The following is a 25,311-nucleotide window of genomic DNA, read 5'->3' as shown; positions in this document are numbered from 1 at the left end:
ATTACAACAAACACAAACAAAATGATTAAAAATTGCACAAAGTGACAAAAAAAAACTAAATGCACAAAGTGAATCAAAATACACACAAATTTACCAAGAAATGCACAAAAAGACAACAAAAACACAACAGAAATTTCAAAAACTCAGCAACAAAAATATACAATATATATAAATATACAAAAATGCACATAATAAAATGCACTAAACTACTCCATAAACACTTGCACAAAACAACAACAGAATACACAAAATCACAAAAAAATGCTTCAAAAAACATAAATTTACTCTAAAAATACATATAATGACATGAAACACACACAAAAGTAATAGGTAAAAACACAGAAATGACAAAAAAAAAAATATGCAAAGCAACAACAAAAATACACACTTTAATAACAATATGATAAAAAAATATATATATATACATATACAAAATGACAACAAAAAATAAAGGTACAGTTACTTCAAAGCATAAACACCACAAAAATGCAGGTAATGATTTTAATAAGACACAAAATAAGAGAAAAATACACAAAATGACAACAAAAAAACACACAAAAACCCAACAAATGCACGTAACGACCCCAATAAGACATTAAAAAAAAACAGAAAAAGGAAACAAATATTGAAAATGACAGTGAACCTAAACTACTAAAGATCACTGAGGGTCTGAATCATTCTAATATCTATGTTGGTTTAAGATGTTCAGTGAGTATCTGCAGCGTTGGATGGTTTCCTTCAGAGCACCCCCCAACCCCCCACCCCCCAATCCCCCCTAGGGGGCGTCGGTCCATCTGCTGCACTTACCTCATAAAATCAACACAACGCACAGCCATTTGTGTCCTATCAAAATGTATTTTATTGATTGTGAGCGTATGCTCTGAAAGTATCAGTATCAGCGTGTGCTGTAATGGCCTCATAATGCTCACCTCACCTCTTCTTCTGCTGCTAAAGCTGCTCACTGGGGGTTGAGACGCTACGGCCCTGCCATTAGCTCCACTTTCTCCTCGAGATCCAGTTACACTGGGCCGGAGGGTGGGGGGGTGGGGGGGGAGGGAGTTTCCGTTTTTACACACACACACACACACACACATCATAACTAATGTTTTTGGTAAACTTTGTGTATTTGGAGATCAGTGACACACAAACCATTCAGCGACTGGAAACACAGAGACTTCCCATCATGCACTGGTTCACAGTGGGAATAAATACCTGAAAAATATACAAAACTACAACAAAATACACAAAACAGCCACACATAACTTAAAAACATCCAAAACAACAACAAAAATGCGCAAAAAGACTGAAAGAATTGTACAAAATTACAAAAAAATGCACAAAAGAAGAAAATTACACAAAATAAAATCCATAAACGCACAAGATGACGACGAATACCTGAAAAACATCCAAAACGACAACAAAAATGCACAAGAAGACTGTACAAAATATACAAGAAAATACACAAAAACGACCACAAATAACTTAAAAACATCCAAAACTCACAAAATGACTAAAAAAAAGTAAAAAGAATTGCAAACGTACACAAAATGACTTTATAAACACACAAGATGACGACAAATACCTGAAAAATATAGAAAAACAACAACAAAAAACACACAAAATACCTACAATAATCATACAAAATTGCAGAAAAATATACAAAAGAACAACAAATGTACACAAAATGACTTTATAAACATACAAGATGACGACAAATGCCTGAAAAACATCCAAAACGACAATAATGCACAAAATGACTAAAAGAATTATAAAAATCCAGTGGGAGGAGCTACGATAGGAATCAACACATTCTTCTTTCTGAATGTTTTTCTCTCACTTTCTGCTCCATCTTTGACGAAATCTCATCTCCAGCACAATCACACAGACGTGCACTTTAGACGTGCACGCACACGCCTCCGCTACTAGCTGTGCTTTAACGTTCTCTCTCTTCTGTTACAGATGCAGGGTCGGGATCAGGAGACGACGGTAAGATTCCTCTTCCTCCTCCTCCTCTTCCTCACTGCTCTCTGTGTGCAACACATTATAACACTTGAGTCATCATCCACAACAGTCACAACACCTTTATTTCATCACAAAGACACGTGCACGTCACTGAGGAAGGTGGAAAACTTTCAGATGTTGTGAAAAAACTGTAACATTTCTGCATTACCAACTATTATCAACATTAATATTAGTAGTATTTATCTTTTATTGTTATTAATTGCAGGTGTCGTACAGACATACAGATGTACAGACATGGCCCACAAATTAAATAACACAGACAAGAATGTAAAAATACAGAAAAATAATTAAAATTACTCCAAAAACACCCAACATGAGTCCGAAAACTACAAAAAATATTTACAAAACAAAAACAAATGACAGTTTATACTGAAAGGCAACAAAAATGTCAAATTACTGCAAAAGTACAGTAGAGCTGCTTGTACCAGTGGACAAAATCACTCCAAAAATAGCCCAAAATAACAGAAAATTACACAGAAATACAGTAAATGAAAACAGTAGTACAAAATACGCAAAAATGAGACAAAAAATACATGTACACAAAATTATAAATAGACAAAACAACACAACTGTACGCAATGACTGTATACAAACATATAATATGACAGAAAAATACACAAAAGAAATCTAAAATAATCAAAATGACTCTAAAAACACAAGATGACTCTAAAAAAAACAACAATGAACACACAAAGGTTAACCAAATACCACAGAACGGCTTTAAAAAGATACTGTAGGAATTAATAAAAGAACAGAAAACTAAAATAATATTCCAAAAACACATGACACAAATAATACACAAGAAATAACAGAAATATTTACAAAAACACAACAAAATTACACAAAATGAGTACAAAAATAAGCAAGTCACCTATTTACTGCTGCATAAAAGCATCCCTACGGCATGATGCTGCCACCACCATGCTTCACTGTTATATAAACATCATCTTATGGCCTATTGTGTGTACATTAATGTGTGGAAGAAGAAGTGAATATTTCTAGTGTGAGTTTATAGTTGGTTGCTTTATTTAATTGTACCTTTAGTTTTGTTTAGTGTTCGTGGCGCCTCTCCTTTTCTTTTTCTGCTCAGGTTTGTTTTTACTCACACATTATTATATGGATGTGTGTACGGGAACGCTGTAGACGGCAGTGTGCAATTTAAAAAGAATAAAACACAACATAAGCAAAGAAAACAATCAGTTCTGCTGCTGAGCTCGTCTGGAAAGTGAAGCTCACGGCGACACCTTGACTCGGCATTTCCAGCGTTTTCACTCACAACACTAACGCTAACAATAAGCAGACAAAACATTTACTCAATAAATGTCAAATAGTTTCCTCGGAGCGACTGGAAGTGGACGCCGTCATGAGGCATGAGTCAGGAACTTAAAGAGCTCAATAATTTAACTTGGTGACAGAGTCAGGAGCTCCACATTATTGGCCCCGCAAATAAATACCTGAAAAACATCAAGAAAACAACCAAATGAATATAACAATCATACAAAATTGCAGAAAAATATCCAAAAAAAAAACACAAATATACAAAATTACCCCATAAATAGACAAGATGATGACAAATACCTGAAAAATATCTAAAATGACTAAAAATATCATACAAAATGACTGAAAAACACGCAAAAGAACAACAAATATACATTAAATTGCCCCATAACCACATAATATGACTCCAAAACACACACTGACAGATAATTACAAAAAAACAGCAAAAATACACAAAATAACTGAAAGATCATATGAAATTTCAGAAAAATATGCTAAAGAACAACAAAGAACTTATGAGATGATGACAAATATCTGAAAAATATCCTAAAAACACAAACAAAATTTTTTTTACAAAAATACACAAAATGACTCTGAAAACACAACAAAAACACTCCCTGCGACCCTGAAAAATGGAGCGAGGGTCAGACAATGCATAGATGGATAAAAAATACACAAAAAGACTAAAAAACACAACAAATGACAACAATATTGCACACAAAACCTTTTTTTTTTGTTCCTGTGTGCGACTGAGTAAATAGTGTTAGAAAAAACAGATTTAATTACAAATTTATAACAATGATCATTTCTAAGTAAACAACGTTCATTAAGGTTCAACCACATGACGAGTATGTTGTGCTTTTCGTTTTTTGCGACCACAGATGCAGTAAATTGTGTATTTGACTCCATGTATCATCTTTGAGTGTTAGCATGACGTAGCGATTTACTGACAGGTGACATGTTGTTGCTTCTTTACATTTTTGTTCCTTATTCTACATTAATGTCCACTCCTTGTGTGCGTGTGTGTGCGTGCGTGTGCGTGCGTGTGTGTTTACTTGTGCACGTCCTCCTTTAGCCCCACGTTTGACCCTCCTTCATGTAACACAGTGAAGATTAGCCCCTCCCACCCCACGGTTCACACAGCACACACACGAGAGTGAGAGAGAGGAAATGAATCCAGCCTCAGGTCAACCATAAGAGAGAGAGAGAGAGAGAGAGAGAGAGAGAGAGGGTGTATGGAAATGGCCTGAAGGAGGAAAATAGCAGATAACAGGACGAAGCCAAACATAAAAAAGGGAGGAGAGGGCGGTGGGGGGTGGGTGGGGGGATGATGGAGAGAATCAAAATGAAACCAGAAATTCACATCAGCATCGGCAAGACGGTAAAATCCTGTAGGAAAGCAGTGCATTATGGGTAAGGCACTGTGTGAAAACTGGGTGAATGAACAAGTGAAAAACATGTAATAATACGGACAAAAGGATCCTCCACTTTTTTAATATAAATATGACCTAAAACTAGGGATGTAACGATTAATCGTAAGGCAGTTAAAAATCGATTCATAGGTACCACGGTTCACATCGATGCTCTGAAAATTGAATCGCAGTACTTTTTTTAACCAGCAGAGGGCACTATATATTAATCCTTCCAGAAGCGGACGTGACGGGCGGAAATCTGCTACTATTTTCTTTCTGGCCGCCATTTACTGTTAAACATGCTCATAAATGATTCTTTACTCCTTTAGCACCGAAAGAATATCTGTAATATTACGTGAATATCTGTAAAAGTCATGTTTTTCTATTAACTCTGTCTGCTAGCATAGCTTCTCTTCTTCAATGGTGGAATATCTGCATGCCAACCGACCACTGGGTTACCAGCGCCCTCTGCAAATATCTGACGTAAATACAGTAAAATGACTGTTTTTTTTTGTTTTTTTTTTAAAGTCCAATTGTTAAGGCACAAAATACATTGTCAGTTGCACTTTTAAAAAGAAAAAGAACTAGTTTTGAATTGTTTATTATAGAACCAGAATTTAAATTAATAGGCTTCTTCATTTGTATTATTCCTTTATTTATTTCATTCAAGATTTATTTTTAGTTAAATTGCATCATTTTGAATAGTTTATCAAGGGATTCTTTTGACAATGAAAAATAAAAGGAAAATAGTACAGTATTTTACCCAAAAAAATAAAGGAATATTTTTCAGTCATTTATCAACATTCCCATTTTGTAAAATAAATCGCGAGAAAATCATATCGTGAACCCAGTATCGTGAATCGAATCGTATCGGGAGTTGAGTGAATCGTTACATCCCTACCTAAAACCTTTAAAATGTCCTTGTTAGTAGAAATATGTCTAATAAAACACATTATTATGAACCATTTCATTTTATTAACTTTTAAAAATGGGACTACTTTACAGTTTTCATCTTGAAATCATGTGATTGATGATGTCACACGGCCCCACTGCCCGTAAACATCCCATTGTTTTCTATTGTAGTGAAACATTCAGCCTGATTTATAGATTATTTACTACATTTATAGATCATTTAGTAGATTTATAGATCATTTACTACATTTATAGATCATTTAGTACATTTATAGATCATTTACTACATTTATAGATCATTTCGTAGATTTTTCGGTTAAAATAACAACTTGTGATGTTTTTGGTTGCTCTATATCGAGGTGTAAAACTCATTTTCATTCAAGGGCCAAATACAGACCGGTTCAATTCCATGTGAGCCGCAGATTTTTAGGCGGGAAAACAAACAATTTTCAACATTAATGTATCAAGTTTGCAGTTCCAGTTCTAAATTAGACAAAGTATGGAAAGCAATAAGTGACAGATACTTAAATGTCCTTTGATTTATTTATTTTTTCACCAATTTTTATTTAATTTGGGGAGATTTTGTGGAATAATTTGAGAAAAATGGATGGATTTTTGGAGAATTGTTGTTGAAAGTTCTTTCAACAACAATTTACAAGTGAATTATTTTGAAATAAAAAGAATGACTCATGTTTTCTCTGTTTTTTTCACTTTCTCCAACGGGCTGATTCAGATGCTCTGACACCCCTGCTCTGGAAGGAACAGAACAGTTCCAACTCTGGGGTTTGGTAATAGACAATGACGCAGAGAAGAAGAGCTCTTCTAAGGGACCTTTACTCTCCCTTCAACAGTGCGCTGACATGCTCTGGTGGCTGAAGTTAGCGAGTAAATCACGGACAGTTGAAGACACACAAACCCTGAGAATAGAAGGACTTTTGGGTGGGAGTCCTTCAACAGTTTGTGATTAACTTTGGCTAACTTTAGCCACCAGAGCGTGTCAGCGCACTGTTTAAAAACCTGTTTTAATGTGTTTTGTTAGGCATTGATCTTCAAGTAAGCACACTTTAAAGATTTTAGGCCAAACTTGTAGAAACAGTGGAGAATCCTTTTAAAGAACAACAATAAGAGGTTAAAATAATGTCTACGTTAGAGTTTATTCTTCACCAGTGTTTCCATAGAAGCTCATTATGAATTCTCGCCTTCAGGAACCTCGAGTCGGGGCTAGAAATAAAGCCAGAGGCTCTTTTTTATTCACCAAGTGTCGAATGGATCTGACAAATCGATTATCTCACAGGAAAAGTCACCATTAGAGGAAAGAAGGCCCCCAGGGCATCGCCGGTGTTTCTTCGTCATGAGAGAGGGGAGGGGTTTGGAGGGGCTGAAACATGAGAGAGAGAGAGAGGGATGAGAGTAGAGGTAGAAGAAGAAGCTGGTGTTTTATGAGCGGAGGAGAAGGTTAAAGCGAGTGGTTATAAAAGGCAGCGACGAACCGTTTCAGACCAAATCAAATAGATTTTAATGGCCACGAATAAATCCACACGAATAAAAGTTAGGTCACCCTTAAAGTCGCTGCTTCCATGGGCTGCAGATGTGTAAATGTGTGTGAGTGTGTGTGTGTTTGCTCAGATTCAGGTCACATGCTCCCAATCACACATTTTGTCCAAATCAAATTGTGCGGCTGCAGAAATTGAATTGCACTCACTGATTATGCTGCTGGAGCTGAAAAAAATAAAACAACAAGAAGCAAAGCCTTGAATGGAGGAGAATTCCATGGAATGTCTGCAGTTTGAGTCTATTTTGAGACGACACGGAGTGTTTATCCGTGTTGGCAGCAGCTCCGTGCATGTGTAATCATCGTCTGAGTGCCAGCTGTAAAACTGAAAAGGCCTGCGAGAGAAATTCAGTAACTTGATACCACATCTAAAAATACTAGAGTTACAGAATGAAAAATCCTCCCAGCATTCATTGTGATTGAAATGGATTGATATGCTAACCGTCAAATCAGCGAGGAAAGCACTTTTTAGTTTTCCCAGGAGAGAAAGAGGGATGGTTTTTAATGGTTTGCTGCACTGGGAACCAGCGTGTGACGTACGCCTTCATTCCCCTGGTGGGAGCTGGTGTTGATCTGCATTAAAACCAGAGATCCAAACTGGTCATGAAGGTTGATTTGCTTCCATTCCGTAGGGAACGTTGGACGACGACTCATCTGCACATTACCATCTGGTTCAGGTCGTGTTCTGGGTTTTCTTCAGACACCCGTTCCATTGCCACGCCTACCGCGTGTTGTTTCAGATCCTCAGAACCTTATGGTGGAACACACGAGCTGGGTTTCCGTTACAGATTTTCACAAAATAAAAGCAGCATTTCTAAATGCAGATTAACTCTAATGTCTGTTTGAAGGCATTTCCTTTGCAAGGTTGTTTTGGGGGAGGAGCCTGGTAATTCTAGTGAAATCTCATCCCGTGAGACGCTCCAAACCTCCTTAGAACACTCTTATGCTGCGTTCACACCAAATGCGTCACAAAATGTTCGCGCGTCCCGATTTCATACAAAGTCATTGAATAGATGCGTCCGGTGGTGCGGTCCGATCCGCGCGTCAAGAGTGTTGGCCGTGCGAGCGCGCTCCAGGTTTTTTGTCATATCTGCACATTTGTTCGAGTTGAAAATATTGAACTCCTGCGACTGTTTCACATGACGAAAGCCAATCAGAGTCTTTGTTGACGATGACGTGAGGCCGTCAACACAGACACTGGTCTGTTCATCCATTCAACCGTGGAGTAGAAGCTGTGTGTGACCACCTAGAGCTGTAGGACACGCCCTTTATAACCAGGACCGGACTAGGAAGGATTAGGTGTGGAGGAAAATCAGCGACGAGGTGGTAGTAGCAGGTAAAAGTTCTCTCTGTAGCACTGAGCTAGCATAGCATTAGTCGTTAATCACACCGGCTTTTTTTCACTGGTGGTTTATGTTTATGAGAGGAGAAAAAGGAGCACAACTCCTCACTTCAGCAGGAAGTGAAACTCACCAAGTTGGATATGATGCTGGTGGGCGGGGCTTCGCTTCAAATGCACAAATGAGGCGAATGGGGATAATTTTTTGATCCTGCAACACATGCGGAACGTTTCATGCGCCAGATGCGTCTGGTGCCGCAGAAGACGCATTCGGTGTAAACGCAGCATGATAACGCTAAGAAATGTTTCCATAGCGCTTTTGCGACACATTTCAATATCAAAACGTCTAAATAACCTCCTCATGAAAGCGTAAAAACGTTTAAGTGATATTTGAGTGTTTTTGGAAATTCACGTGTTTCCATTGCCAGATTTTATTGAACTATTTAGATTTTGTCCATTTCCAAGGGAAATGGAAACACAACTATTAACACTTTAATGTAATTTTCTTTCCAAATATTTTCACATTTTGAACCAAAAACCTCAAAATTCCTTCCTTAAGAGTTCCAAGAAGTCTTTATATATGTTTCCAATACTCTTGGAAATGTAAATATAAATAAAGACTTGTAATGGAATCACCTGAATTTAGAAAAAAAAAAAAAAAAAAAACTCAAATATCGCAGACATTTTTTTATTCTGACGTTTCGTTATTGAAATGTATCGTTAAAGCTGAATGGAAACACGTTTTCCTTCCTGTGGAGATGTTTCACAGGTTGAGATTTCACCACAGTTACCAGGCTCCACAACAACCTTCAAAAAGACTGTGTCATAATTTTAGGAACTTCGCTTTTATTTTGTAAAAATCTGCAATAGAAACACAGCTAGTGTCTAAAGTATGTAAAGATGAGCGCTAACTGGATAGCACACTGCATTGAGGATCATTGTGATTGGTCAAAGATGGAGTCAAAGGTGGAGCTGCTTGTGCGTATTTATTCAGCATGTTTGACAGTCACAGCTTTACTCACAGATGGCTGCTTGTTGTTAGTGGATGAGATGTAGGCAAAACCAAAGTCAACATTTTTAGAGCAAATTGTTTAAAGTCTGAACAAGTGTTGGTTTAAAGCTTCTGGAGATTAAAATTAAGCCTCACAGATTAATGAATCAAAGATCATTTGCTAGAGAAAAAAGTAAAAGGTTACAGTAGAAATCAAAACAAACTTTAGAGCTGCAATTTCAAACATTCTGATTGATGTTGTTGGGAAAGTTTGTTGCATTGCATTGTGGGATGTGGAGTCCTGTAGACGGATACATAGAAGTGTTTTTACTTCATTCTCACTCTCTAGAAAAGGAGGACAGTGATTGGTTTGACTCCATTCTTCTTCTAGTTTGTTCCCAGTGATTTGGATGTTTTTGTGTAAACCCCAAAATAAACACAATGCCACAATGTGCAGTCTTGGAAAATCAAATCAGATTCTGTTTCTTTGGCAGTTTTTAGAAATCACAAACATTCCAGCGGCAAAATCAATCTTTTACATCCTTTTTTTCAAGCAAATGATCTATTTATTGATCTAAGATGCCAACATTGTCTTTATCTGATTAATAAATAACCGTCTGCAGCAGCTTTAAAATTGTGACTTTAAAGCAGTTTTTTCTGCTGAAAACAAAAGTATTTGGAGTGAAGTAGTGCTCAAAGGCGGAGTTTGAGATTCTTTCCAAGGGGGTCAAATGAAAAAATAGAATTAAATATATAGACCATCTCCAGATTCACACCAACCATAATGTGTGTAACATATACAATAATGCAAAACAAAAAGTTTAGTAACAGAATTGAAAATGTGGACTACAAAAATTACATTGTGAAGAAGAGTTGTGTAACAGAAGAAGAACCAACCTAAAGTCTCAAAAGTTTGGGACCATTTCACTGAAAACTTCAACTATAACAAATACATTACACAACCTATGACAAAGTAATTCATATATATGTTTGTAATTTGTGCTTTATGACACTTAAAATATTATATATTATGTACAACATTATATTGAGAATCATATTTTTGTGAATGAATTTTGTTAAACTGTAATGGAAACTGATCCTGGTTCAACTCTTAACGTTTCAATTTGTCGTATTTAGTTGTGAAATGTCAGTGACTGCCCTCTATGGGTTGAAACCAACCGATTACATTTGTGCATATTTACCTATTTTTTTGGGCGTGGCTTAGCCTGGAGCCAAAACCACAACTGTCTTCGTTTTTCTGGAATCCTATGAAACTTTAATTTACGTCCACTAACATCATTCCTCCTATTCTGGCACCTAAACACACAAGACGACATTCTAAAGCTGTAACATTCCTAACCTCCACAGTTTGTAGCCAGCGGTGTTTTTGGTTTTTGGACCATTAAAGGGTCTATTGGCTCAGAACGAGATTCTGTGACGTCATTGGACCATCGTGAGTCACAAACCAGCACTGTTGGCCCCGCCCATTACAAGAACTTGAAAAAGACTAATTTCAATAATGCAACTAACTAAATATGAAAGAAAAATCAGTTGTTAGCATTAATTTAATCCCTAGACAGAGTTTGTGATGCTTGTGTGTCATTGGGTGAAAGATGGAACCTGTCATACTTTGATGTTACCTCCTTCACCCACTGATTGGACGTTTCCTTCCTTTCTAAATGTGTCAAGGTCACTGTGTGGTGTTCTGTTGAGTTATTGGAGCTATTTTTCTGTTTGAATGGTAAAAAATGCTTCATTATACAAGTCCTTAGTGGCAGCCTGTGAGTGTGTGTCTAATTACTAGTATTTATGGGTGTGTGTGTGTGTGTGTGTGTGTTTCTACATCTACTGATACTTCTCTCCCATAAAATCATCGTCTGTTTTTCAAAGTGTGGACTGAAGAAATGATAAACCCCGCCCTCGGCCTAATGGAAATACAATAGTCTGGAGTAATTAATGTAATGATCGCAGCCACAACACCAGGCACTTCATTCGTTTAGATTAAAGCCAAGACTCCTCTGGAGAAACAATTATCACTTCAATATCAATCGATCGTCCTTTGATATTTTGCAACGACGCCAAAAAATGGACACGCGAGGTCGCAGAGCATGCACACACACACACACACACACACACACACACACACACTTGGATGATGGACACACTGTCCTGGATCGTCCAATCAGAAATGGTGGTGATGGGGGGGGTGTGTGGGGGGGTCGTGATGGTGTGAAGTGTAGATGTAGTGAAGCTGTTCCCCTGGTGACGGTTGGTCCCTTACCTCTGCTATCACCATGGAAACCAAGTTAAAGATTTAGGGAAGTGAGTAATGTAATGTGCCTACTTTGTGGACCGTGTGTGTGTGTGTGTGTGTGTGTGTGTGTGTGTGTGTGTGTGTGTGTGTGTGTGTGTGTGTGTGTGTGTGTGTGTGTGTGTGTGTGTGTGTGTGTGTGTGTGTGTGTGTGTGTGTAAATGATCTATAAAGGTTTATTTAGCTAGGACATCTGTTAGCAGCTTCCATGTTCTCCCTGTTTAATACACTCTGTATTCTTCATAAGTGAATGATCGTCTGTCTCTTTACATCAGACATGAGCAACTGTCGGCCCGGGGGCCACATGTGGCCCTCAGCATCATTTTTGGCATCCCCCAAAAGCAAATCCCCAAAAATTGTAATTCAAGAACTTGGAAAGGATTAAAATGCATAAAGTACAGAATAAAATTAAAAACATTACACAAAATGACTCAATTAACACAAAATGACAACAAAGACAGACACAACAACCACGTAAAAACACAAAATGACAAAAACACACAAATCAGCAACACATTACAGAATAACTCCAAAGACACACAAACTGACAGGAAATTAAGAAAACAACTACAGAAGGACAGAAAGTGACCCTAAAAATGCATAAATTAACAAGAAAAATGCAGAAAATGACAGAAAAGTACAAAAAAAATAACAAAAACACACAAAATGACTAAAAACTGCCAGAAAGAAAAAAAAAACCTGCACCAAAGTCTAACTATAGCTGTCAGTCATCTTTGAAATATTTCCACATTGAACTTAAACCTTGAACGCAGCATTCTGTGTTCCTCAGTCAGCTGCTTCCTGATTGGCTACATTCTGTTTCACGTCACAAATCAGAGTCATGAGTCGGGAATCGTCATCTTTCCTTTAGGTTGTAAATATTAAACTAATTTGTTTAATAGTAGGTATTAAACTTATTTAATATTCATGATTGTCGGCCCCGCCCCTTTTCAGAGCAGGTTATCAGGACAAATGAACTGTAAACAAACCTCAGACCATCAGATAATCTAACGTTTGCCATCCATGGTCAGACTGCCCTAAGCAGACCAGATACCACAGCACACTGATAGCATTCACTAAGGTCTCTGCCTGAGGAGGCTCTGCTATGTTTTGACTACCGCTATCAGCATGGATGGGGAGAATCTGGACGGAAACATCCCAGCTCGTTGTCACATGAACAGCCATGATACATTAGGAGAAAAGTGTGTGTTGTTGGTAATTCCCACGGGTTCACAGCCTTATGGTCTCTACAGTCAGACAGAGCACAGAAGAAAAAGCAGAATGTATAAGTTTCTAATGTGAATGAGAAAGAAAAGGCTTCACTAATGAGATGGAAGCACATTCATCAAATCTGCTGCTACGCGCTGCGTCGCCTCTCCACGGGAACCATCCAATCATAGCACAGGAATGATTATTGAAGTGTGTGTGTGTGTGTGTGTGTGTGTGTGTGTGCGTGTGTGCGTGTGTGTGTGTGTGTGTGTGTGTGTGTGTGTGTGTGTGTGTGTGTGTGTGTGTGTGTGTGTGTGTGTGGAGCAGCAGCAGCTTTAAACCAATGAGTCTGAGCTTCAGACGTTATATCTGCTGAGAGGGGGGATGTGATGGGGGGGAGGGCGTGTGAAAAGTGGGACGGACGCTGATGAGAATAGCATGAGGGTCACCTTCAGGCCACTGGCATCAGGGACGCTTTTGTCTTTTTCATCATCCTAAAAAATAATGGAACGCTGAGCGGGAAAAGAGAGAGATTGATAGAACGAGGCCCACGCACAGGAAGTAGAGGATCAGAATAGTTCAATAACGCCATGATTTTAGTGGGATTACAGTGAGAATAAGAGCAGCCGTACTGTACAGCTGCACAGCACGAGAATCTCCTCACATCCTTTGCATTCACTTTGTTTGACCCTCGTTTATATTAAAACTAAGAATATTTTTGAAACAATTTGAGCCCAATTTTGCTTATTTTTACCCTTTTTATGCAACTACACCAAACTTACCATATTTGAACCTATTTTCGTCACTTTTTTGTTCCTTTTAATTCATTTTTGCTACTTTTCCTATTTCTGACTATTTTCTGCACATTTTTCCACTTTCCAGACATGTTCAGCACTTATAACCCTTTCTACCACTTTTACACCTAATGTCACTTATTTTGACCCATTATTGTCACTTTAACCTTTTTTCACCATATTTTATACTTGTTTTTGCCAATTTAACCACATTCATGATTTCGCTCACCCATTATTTGCCAGTTTAAACTATTTATTCCTATATATTGATACTTTAATCCCTTTTTACCTCTTTTTCTGTCTTTTTTGGAAGTTTTTTCTAATTTGTAATTTTTAACCAATATCTGTGGTTTTTAAAATCCTGTTTCACCATCTTTTCCACTAAACTTCCTGGATAACAGTGGATATTATTCAGATAAATAAATAAATGTGGGTGGAGGAGGAGCTAGGAATATTTGTTTTGAACAATTTAAGCCCATTTTTGCTCATTTTTAACATTTTTATACAACTCCACCAGATTCTTGATATTTTAACCTATTTTCATCACTTTTTCTTGCCATATTTTTGCTCATTTTAATGTATTTTTGCTACATTTCTCCCATTTCTGACACTTCTACATCACATTTTAATGACTTTTCTGCACATTTTTTCCACTTTCCAGACATGTTCAGCACTTATAAACCATTTTTATCACTTTTACACCTAATGTCACATATGTTGACCCATTATTGTCATTTTTAACCTCTTTTCACCATATTTCATGATTATTTTTGCCAGTTTAACCACATTCACCATTTGTCATGTCTATTTTTTGCCAGGTTAAATGAATGCTTGTTAAACCCCTCCCTGTGGATTTTACGTCATGTCTCTTTGTGTCGAACAGAAATAAACGTAACATTGCTGTTAAAAGTAAACGGTCAAGATCATGAGGTTTAAGTCTTTTTAGCCTTTATACATTTTTTTCATACATGCATCATGAAATTCACACCATCAAACATTTATTATTATTATTGTTATTATTATTATTATTATTATTATTATTATTATTATTATTATTATTATTATTATTATTATTATTATTAAAAAGGACATATGAAAAATCTACTTTTGCAGTTTTTTTCATCACCTATGAGGTAACTAAAGTGCAATGTGTTTATATTTGAGATTAATAGATTATACAGTATATTACTGTATACAGTATATTACCTGCTTCATTTTAATAAGAGATGGTTATTGCTTGGAGTCATGAAATATGTTTTTCCACATCCTTTTCTTCCATTCACTGCTGTAGAAATGATCAAAGACTCGAGTACATTTTATTTGTTTATTTAAAGTGAATATGTCACCATTTCAATGTTGATGCTAAATGCAAAAACAAACAATAAATAGTGCATAAATAAAATATTTCACATTATTATGTCCATTTTTATGTTAAATTGTGCATTTCAATGACATCATTACGTTAGCTTACGCTACTCATAGACGACTGTCAAATTGTGTAACCTGACCAAGTCATGGTCCGTGGTCCATGGTTTAGTCTTTAATAGGTTTAATATAAACATTATCACAGTCTTGAGTTTTATTAAGGATTATTTTAAAGAAAAAGACACTCTTAAAAACGTGAGACGTGAAAAATGACTGTAAGACTTCAGTAAAGGACCATTTTGGACAGTGTGATACCCCAGCTTTGAGGAAGACCCTCCTTTGTTCAACAACAGTGCCTGACCCCATAAATGATGAAACAATTCCCTCAGAAACATCTTCAGTGTTCGACTCTGAATAAAAGGAAACGCGTTAGCAACCAACGTCTGTTTGAACCAATAACTTTATGCATATGAAATGATCTGCTGCTTGACCTTCAGGCTGTTGATTGATTTCCTGTGAATACAAATCAAATATAGATCAACATTGTCATCACGTTAGCAGCAGGAATCCAGTGTACGCTTTAATAAATGACTTTTATTTGTCTCTTATATCATTAACCCCAGCAGTGTTTTTAGATTCTCCTCATCATCCACTCTAGAAATGAGCTCCTTTCACTGTGTCTCTGGAGCTTTAGCAGCGTTAGCATCCATATGTAAACATCTAAACATCTGACGGCTGTTTGTTTGGAGGTTTGGGGTTGATTCTCAGGAGGGAAGGGGTGGTTCCTCATGGTGTTAGTAAAAGACGAGGTGCTAAAGGCTCAGATTTAAGAAAGACAAACGCCCAGAATGGTTGGTTTGAAAACCATCAGCACAGAGACACAGAGCGGGTTTGTTTGTTTGTTTGTTTGTTTGTTTGTTTGTTTGTTTGTTTGTGTGTTTGTTTGTTTGTTTGTTTGTTTGTTTGTGTGTTTGTTTGTTTGTTTGTTTGTGTGTTTTGTTTGTTTGTTTGTTTGTTGTTTGTTTGTGTGTTTTGTTTGTTTGTTTGTTTGTTTGTGTGTTTTGTTTGTTTGTTTGTTTGTTTGTTTGTTTGTTTGGAGGTTTGTGTGTTTGTTTGGAGGTTTGTTTGTTTGTTTGTTTGTTTGTTTGTTTGTTTGTCTGTGTGTTTTGTTTGTTTGTGTGTTTTGTTTGTTTGTTTGTTTGTTTGTTTGTTTGTTTGTTTGTTTGTTTGTTTGTTTGTTTGTTTGTTTGTTTGTTTGTTTGGAGGTTTGTTTGGAGGTTTGTTTGTTTGTTTGTTTGTTTGTTTGTTTGTTTGTTTGTTTGTTTGTTTGTTTGGAGGTTTGTTTGTTTGTTTGTTTGTTTGGAGGTTTGTTTGTTTGTTTGGTGAAATGAAAAGACAAAGAGAAGCTTTTTTTCTTTCTGAAAGCTTCTCATCAGTGAACAAACACAACTTTTAACGCACAATCGTTCATATTACACATTAAATACCACTTCTATCAGTTTAGATACAAATTCACAACAGTTTGATGCACATTTTAGGTGAAAATAAAATACGTTTATACCCAAATTTTGCACTTCAACGTATAAATAATATGCAGAATGTTCTCTTCAGAATGTCTTCATTTTGCGACGCATGCTTGTGTAGTTTAAAGTAACTGTGTGTGTACAATATTGCAGGATTTTAGGAGACTGTGGTATTCTTTTGACATACTGCAGAGTTTCATTGAGTTTGTGTATTTGAACAGACTGATGTGGAATTTAATTTAATCAATGTTAATTGTTTCTTCTGTCGGGCAGATCTAGATGCTCTGTAGGGCCGGATTTGGTCCACGGGCCTTGAGTTTGACACGTGGTCAAACTCAAGTATTAATTATTATTATTTGGACTGTAGTATATAGTCATCAAGATGTAAATCCTTGTTTTAATCAGAAATAAAATGGGTTGAAAGTGACCAAAAATGGTAAAAACCACAGAAATTGGTTAAAAGTAGCATTTTAGAGTGGTGTGATGGACTGGCGCCCTGTCCAGGGTGTACCCCCGCCCAGCACCCTATGAGCGCCGGAGATTGGCACCGGCAGACCCCCGCGACCCTGTTAAACGGGAATAAGCGGGTATGAAGATGGATGGATGGATGGATTTTAGAGTGGGCAAAAATAGACAAAAAAAGTGGTAAAAAGGATCAATTAGTTTAAAATTGAAAATAATGGGCATGACGAATCGTGAATGGTTTTAAATTGGCAAAAAATAATCATGAAATCTGGGGAAAAAGGTTAAAAGTGACAATAATGGGTCAATATATGTCACATTAGGTGTAAAAGTGGTGGAAATGGTTTATAAGTGCTGAACATGTTTGGAAAGTGGAAAAATGTGGAGAAAAGTCATTAAAATGTGATGTAGAAGTGTCAGAAATGGGAGAAATGTAGCAAAAATACATTAAAAGGAGAAAAAATATGGAAAGAAAAAGTGATGAAAATAGGTTAAAATATGGAATGTTTGATGTAGTTGCAGAAAAATGGTAAAAATTTGCAAACATGGGCTTAAATTGTAAAAAAAAAAAAAAAAAAAATCTTATTTTCTTGAAGGCATCTGGCGACCCCCTCACAGTGTCACGCGACCCCAAGGTTGTATGTACGAATGTGACCAAAAAAAGGTCGTGAGGTAATTCACTCTCCTTCCACTTCCACTCTGTCCTCTCCTGTGGCTGCTGATGTTTGGTTCCCGCGGTAACTCCAGGGACTCACAGTTGTGACGTTTAGTGCGTTTCAATGATGTAAAGGTGGGATTAATGCGACCTGGTTGTTCAGACTTAAAAACTACAGAAATAATTACACAGCAACAAAAATGCAGGATTTGTTTTAACCCTGTGAAGCTTTCATCGTCCAACACACGTCTGTAACGTTGAAGGTTTTTCTTGTTCAACCAAAGATCCTCCAACGTGTCTCAGAAGCAGGCGAGGAGTGAAGCCTCAACCTTTATACCGAGACCTCGTGTGACTCCTAATTATTAATATTCAGCGTGTCAGACTGTGTGAAGTCCTTTAGGTTGAAGCTTGAAGTGTGTGTTAATGACTGTGAGCAACACCTACAATGAAAACAAGCTTTAGAAGCATCTGATGAAGGGAATCCACCTTCTAATCAGAAATAAAATGGGTTCAACATGACCGAAAATGGTGGAAAAGGTGTTGAAATGGGATTTTAAAAACCACAAATGTGCTAAAAGTTGCAAATTAGAGTGGACAAAAAGTGCCAATATTGGAACAATTAGTTTAAACTGGCAAATATGGGCATGACAAATCATAAATGTGGTTAAATTTGCAAAAAATAAGCATGAAATGTGGTGAAAAAAGGTTATAAGTGACAATAATGGGTCAACATATGTGACATTATGTGTAAAAGTGGTGGAAAGGGTTTAAATGTGCAGAAAAGTCATTGAAATGTGATGTAGAATTAATTAATTAATTAATTAATAAAATTGGGCTTTAAGCCTTTATTGGTATATGTTGTTACACATATAAATTTGTCCTCTACAATTTAACCCATCCCTGGGGGGGCGTAACGTAGCAAAAATACATTAAAAGGAGCAAAAATATGGCAAGAAAAAGTGCTGAAAATAGGTTAAAATATGGAAAGTTTGGTGTAGTTGCATAAAAATGTTAAAAATAAGCAAAAATTGGCCGAAATTGTTAAAAAAAATATATATATTTTTTGAGGTCCTGACCCCACGGTTGAGAACCCCTGGTCTAAATGATGCAAACAAAAGCTTCCCTTTGGGTCCAGTTCATTTCCTTCACTCACCATGACTCAACAAAAAAAACACATTTAGCTTCAGCTTCCAAACTTTAGCCACAGTTTGTTCTCATTCAGGCAGAAGTTGTTTCTAATCCATATCTCACATCGTTTTGCCCTTTGGAAACACATTTAATTTCCCTCTCAGCTCTGCACCTTCTCTACCCTTAGCATATTTTATTTCTCTGGACCAGTGTGCACACACACATGGATGAGCAGCACACACACACACACACATGGATGAGCAGCACACACACACACACACACACACACACACGTTTGGATGTGCCAACTTTAAAACACTTAACGAATGATGCACAAAGGCAATTATTCAACCAAATACCTCCACATCACTGCTAAGTGATGCTATTAAAACATGTCTACTGTTCAAAAACCACCTTGTCCATTAAATATGATCAGTAAAATTACAAGTTTGGACCTTAATCTGTCAACACAGCAGATTCTGAGTCAGCATTAAATGAGTTTTCTTCTCTAAATAAAGATCAAACAGAACCAAACCCATGAATATCGACGCTATGTTTCTCCAAATGTCCTAAAATATAATAAATATACCCAAAAAATGTCGTATTTAAAGACAGTCTTGTTGAAATCATGTCACCATGGTTACCGTTGGTAAATAGAGAGGATAATATATTATATATAATTTTTCACATTAGATAACAGAAAGGATTAAGGGGAGCAGGGATGAGCGATTCAAGGTAGAGAAGTGGAAGAGTTGATTACTGTAAAGTGAGATATGAAGTTGTAGGCGTGAGGCTAAACTATAATGATGGTGTCTGTGGTCAGAGGGAAGGAGTGAGTGGTAATACCTGAAACAGGTATTTAGGATCAACGTGTCTAAAGTTAAGCTCACTACAAGTTTTATCCCACAGTCCAAGGCTAGTGCATCGTAGACCGATGTATGTGCAAGAAACTCCGCCCTGGACCCGAAGACACAGCCAGAATAGCAGAAAGAGCGGGAGCCAGGGAGCCCAGGCAACCCCGCCACGACCGAGCAGCCCCCCAGACGCCCCCAAGACACCAAGCCGAGAAGCAGCCACCGCCCCCTACATACACACCCAAGAAAGCACCAAGGAGCCGAGGACCCAGCGCACCCTGCCACCGCCCCCAACCCCCAACCCCAAGGCCCCCCACCGACATCCACCCCACCACCACCGACATCCACCCCACCACCACCGACATCCTAACCCTAACCCTGCCTATTGCATCTTAACTATGAGCTGGTTCCTAACTAAAAGCTTTACCAAAGAGGAATGTTTTGAGCCTAACCTTAAAGGTAGAGAGGGTGTCTGCCCCCCGAACCGTGGTTGGTAGATGGTTCCAGAGAAGTGGGGCCCAGCAGACGGGCAGAGCCAGCAGGGACCGGACCCCAGGCCAGAAAGACCCGGAATAGAAGCAGCACCGGGTGCGGCCCGCCCAAGGACAATGACCACACCCCCGACCGCCCTGAGCAACAAGGGGACGCTGCACGCCTCACCGCCAGCTCCCAGGCGCACCGACCCAGCCCCCCAGAGCGCCCGGTCACCTTTTTTTTTATACCGCCAGCGCGATGCACCTTAGTTATTGCTAAAGTCATTATAGATGGATGGATGGATGGATGGGTAGATAGATGGATGGATGGATGGGTAGATAGATAGATCTTTATTGTCTCATGTAGAGCTGCATACATGACATTTGCTTTATGGGGTAGTTTTGTGTAATTTGTGCATTTTTTTGTGTTTTGAGTCATTTTGAGTATTTATTTGTTTTGTACAGTCTTCCATATATTTTGTGTAGAGTTGTGGTCATTTTGTGTGTTTTTAGTGTAGCTTTGTGTATTTTTCTGTCATTTATGTGTGTCCCACTGCTCTTTGTTCTGGAGTGGGTGGAGCCTGCAGTGGGAGGAGCCTAGTTTCCCTCGCTGACAGATGACTTGATGAAAATCAATATAAGCTTCTGTCAGTCAAACAAACAACAGGAATTGAGTCACATCGTTTCTATATTGACGTCCATGATGTTTATTTATCCTCTGTTGTTCTGATTGATTTATTTGATGTTTAATGGTCAGTGACGTCTTATATCAGCACCGTTTACCACATGGTTTACATTAGACATCAGTGTGTAGTGTAAAGTGTGTAGTGTGTAGTGTGTAGTGTGTATTGACCAGTGTGTATTGTGTAGTGTGTATTGTGCAGTGTGTAGTGTGTATTTTGTAGTGTGTAGTGTGTATTGTGTTGTGTTTAGTGTGCAGTGTGTATTGTGTTGTGTTTAGTGTGTATTTTGTAGTGTGTAGTGTGTATTGTGTTGTGTTTAGTGTAAAGTGTGTAGTGTGTATTGTGTAGTGTGTAGTGTGTATTGACCAGTGTGTATTGTGTAGTGTGTATTGTGCAGCGTGTATTGAGCAGTGTGTAGTGTGTATTTTGTAGTGTGTAGTGTGTATTGTGTTGTGTTTAGTGTGTATTTTGTAGTGTGTAGTGTGTAGTGTGTATTGTGTTGTGTTTAGTGTGTATTGTGTAGTGTGTAGTGTGTATTGAGCAGTGTGTAGTGTGTATTTTGTAGTGTGTAGTGTGTATTGTGTTGTGTTTAGTGTGCAGTGTGTATTGTGTAGTGTGTATTTTGTAGTGTTTAGTGTGTATTGTTTTGTGTTTAGTGTGTATTTTGTAGTGTGTAGTGTGTAGTGTGTATTGTGTTGTGTTTAGTGTGCAGTGTGTAGTGTGTAGTGTGTAGTGTGTATTTTGTAGTGTGTAGTGTGTATTGTTTTGTGTTTATTGTGCAGTATTGATACAACTGTACCATTATCAGTTTTACGCTCACACTTCCTGTATCATCTTCCATGGATCACATGTTTACAGGAAGTGATGATCAGATGTATCACACCTGACTGATGATGTCGTTATTTAGAAACAGTCGATACAGTGGAAGAAAAATACTTTGAGTTTAAAAATAATTCAGTTTAAACTTCTTTTATCATAATTAGAAGGAACATAAATGATGAATATTGTTTTTAATTCAATAGAAAATGTTTATGTAGTTTATTTAATAAACATTTGTTGTATGTTTAATAATGGAAAGATCTGACCCTTTGTGTCCTAATGTAACTTATCACAGCATTATTATTATTTTACCAGCTTTTGTTTATTTATTGGCCACTGTTCCATGTGCTTTAATTCTGTTTAATTATTCAGAATTAAAGTATTCAGAATTAAAGTATTCTACTTAGCGTTTACATGGAAAACAACTTTAATTGGCTATGTGTACATGTGAGATTTAATTCCCCTTTAATTCAGATTAAAAATTAAATCCTCTTTAAAAAAAATACATATATATTAAAAATGACAGTGTATGCACAATTCCAAAAGAAAATGACCATTCTGATTTAAACTTAACTCTGAATTTATTCTGATTTTAATTCTGAATTGAATCATTCATAATCAGATTTAAATCAGAATGGCCATTTTCATTGGAATTAGGTCAGTTTTAGATGATTTAATTTTTAATGTACGCAGTGTGACCTACTGTAATGGTTATGAATGGAAATATAATCTGTGTAAATGTGTTTCTCCTAAAATTCCTCCTTTTCGTGCTCGTTAAATATGAAACATTTTGTAACAGTTTTATGGGAATGTTTGTGAGAAAATATTTAGATTTGACGACAACTGTAAATCAACAGTGAGGGAAAAAAGATTATTTTTAATTAATTTATGAAGCTGTTCTCAAGACGATGATGATGTTTTTCTATTTAATTATGAAAAGTTTTAGTGTAAAAAAGCTTATTTTAGGCTCATTAAAAGTAAGTAACTTTTATAATATTATTGCCTTTTTACATAGAACAACGATCGTCATCTTCCTCAGGTGAATAATGTAATATACTGTATGTAATGAATGTAATATACTGTATGTAATGAATGTAATATACTGTATGTAATATACTGTATGTAATGTATGTAATATACTGTATGTAATGAATGTAATATACTGTATGTAATGTATGTAATATACTGTATGTAATGAATGTAATATACTGTATGTAATGTATGTAATATACTGTATGTAATGAATGTAATATACTGTATGTAATGTAATATACTGTATGTAATGAATGTAATATACTGTATGTAATGTATGTAATATACTGTATGTAATGTATGTAATGTATGTAATATACTGTATGTAATGAATGTAATATACTGTATGTAATGTATGTAATATACTGTATGTAATGAATGTAATATACTGTATGTAATGTAATATACTGTATGTAATGAATGTAATATACTGTATGTAATGTATGTAATGTATGTAATATACTGTATGTAATGTATGTAATATACTGTATGTAATGTATGTAATATACTGTATGTAATGAATGTAATATACTGTATGTAATGTATGTAATATACTGTATGTAATGAATGTAATATACTGTATGTAATGAATGTAATATACTGTATGTAATGTATGTAATATACTGTATGTAATATACTGAAAGTCTCTAATAGTTTATTTAGAAGGAAATATAAAGTCAGTCTATAAACCTTTACAGGATCTTTAATGTTCTCATTAAATAAATGCAGAATATGGTGTTTGGGTTTTAAAACGTGTGACATCATAAAAATCATGCAAATAATGTATTGTTGAATAGTTAAAAGTGTTGAATCTGTGGTGCCAAAAATAATCACAAGTCATATTTTAATGTTCTCAGGATTTATTTTGAAGCTTTTTTATTTCCTCTTTATTGTTTTGGGAGCGATTGAAGTAAATTACACTCAGACATTAAAGTGTCATCATTAAACACAAACAGTTACAGAGTACAGTTAGAGTACAGTTAGAGTACAGTTAGAGTAGTTAGAGTACAGTTAGAGCAGTTAGAGTAGTTAGAGTACAGTTAGAGTAGTTAGAGTACAGTTATGTTGGGTGTGGGATACATATGTATGTGTATATACGTATATATGCATATGTGTGTATCCATAAAATGAAGAGTCCATCCTTAAGACTGCTCTACTGTAAAGTGTCTTGAGATACCATTGGTTATGATTTGGCGCTATACAAATAAAAGATTGATTGATTGAGTTGGAGTAGTTAGAGTACAGTTAGAGTAGTTAGAGTACAGTTAGAGTAGTTAGAGTAGTTAGAGTAGTTAGAGTACAGTTAGAGTAGTTAGAGTGCAGTTAGAGTACAGATAGAGTACAGTTAGAGTACAGTTAGAGTAGTTAGAGTGCAGTTAGAGTACAGATAGAGTACAGTTAGAGTACAGTTAGAGTACAGTTAGAGTAGTTAGAGTACAGTTAGAGTACAGATAGAGTACAGTTAGAGTAGTTAGAGTACAGTTAGAGTAGTTAGAGTACAGTTAGAGTACAGTTAGAGTACAGTTAGAGTAGTTAGAGTAGTTAGAGTACAGTTAGAGTAGTTAGAGTACAGTTAGAGTAGTTAGAGTACAGTTAGATAACTCAAACACACAAATCAACAACAAAAATACTCAAAATATTCTTAAAACACACAAATCAAATAAATCATAAAATACACAAATCAACAACAAAAATGAATCAAAATATTCATAAAACTCACAAATCTTCAACAAAAACACACAAAACAACATAAAAATACACAATGACTTCAAAAACTCACAAATAAACACCAAAACCACATGAAAGTTAGTAGATCAAACCAGTTTGTCACAGGGGATTAGAACCAACAACATGTTGGAGGAGGAGGAGAGAAAAGCTCTATTAGAGACAGAAGAGGAAAGGTCATGGTCCACCTCTTTGTTTTCAGCTCCAAGTCTTCCTCACGGGCCCTCGCAGGTTTAAAAATAGAGCTGTTCTAATGGAGAAGAAGAGCGAACGAGAGTCCTTTGTGGTCGCAGAATGCAATTTGAGATCGGCCAGATTGCTTTTTCTTCTTCATATCCCTCTCCCCATTGGCTGCTTATGAGGTGTGATATCCTCTACTGGGGTCCCTAAGCTGCCATAAGCCTGACGCCACTACGCACACCTCTGAGGAGTCGTAGCACTCACAGAATTACTGAGATGAATATAAGAGGGACTCAGAAGAAGATCAGCGGGGATTTGAGAGTGATAGATGAGAGCTGGGGCGAGGAGGAGAAGAAGAGGGTGAGAAAAAAAGGGTGAGAACAAACGTAGAGAGAGAGAGAGAGATTATGGAGGGAAACCACGGAGCGTAAACTGAGTCTGATTCTAGAGCTCAAAGAAACACGACTGAGATCAGGTTATAAAGTCAGTAAAATGATGGTCCATTGTTCAATGAATCTATAGTCGTCTTAAAGATGGAAATACTGGTTTTAATCACTAATAAAAATTAGTTACAAGTGAAAGATTCTCAATA

General features: G+C 36.7%; 1 protein-coding gene across 1 annotated transcript in view; it reads left to right on the top strand.

The window, feature by feature from the left end:
- Positions 1 to 25,311, top strand: part of LOC114455739 (tomoregulin-2-like) — a 108,742-nt gene that overhangs the window by 57,926 nt on the left and 25,505 nt on the right. Inside the window, exon 4 of the mRNA XM_028437139.1 lies at positions 1,960 to 1,986. Within this exon, the coding sequence (XP_028292940.1) occupies positions 1,960 to 1,986 (27 nt within the window). The remainder of the gene's footprint in view (positions 1 to 1,959; positions 1,987 to 25,311) is intronic.

This window comes from Gouania willdenowi, chromosome 21 (genome assembly GCF_900634775.1).
Source record: "Gouania willdenowi chromosome 21, fGouWil2.1, whole genome shotgun sequence".
NCBI classification, from domain to species: Eukaryota; Metazoa; Chordata; class Actinopteri; order Blenniiformes; family Gobiesocidae; genus Gouania; species Gouania willdenowi.
This window is presented reverse-complemented; position numbering and strand designations above follow the sequence as displayed.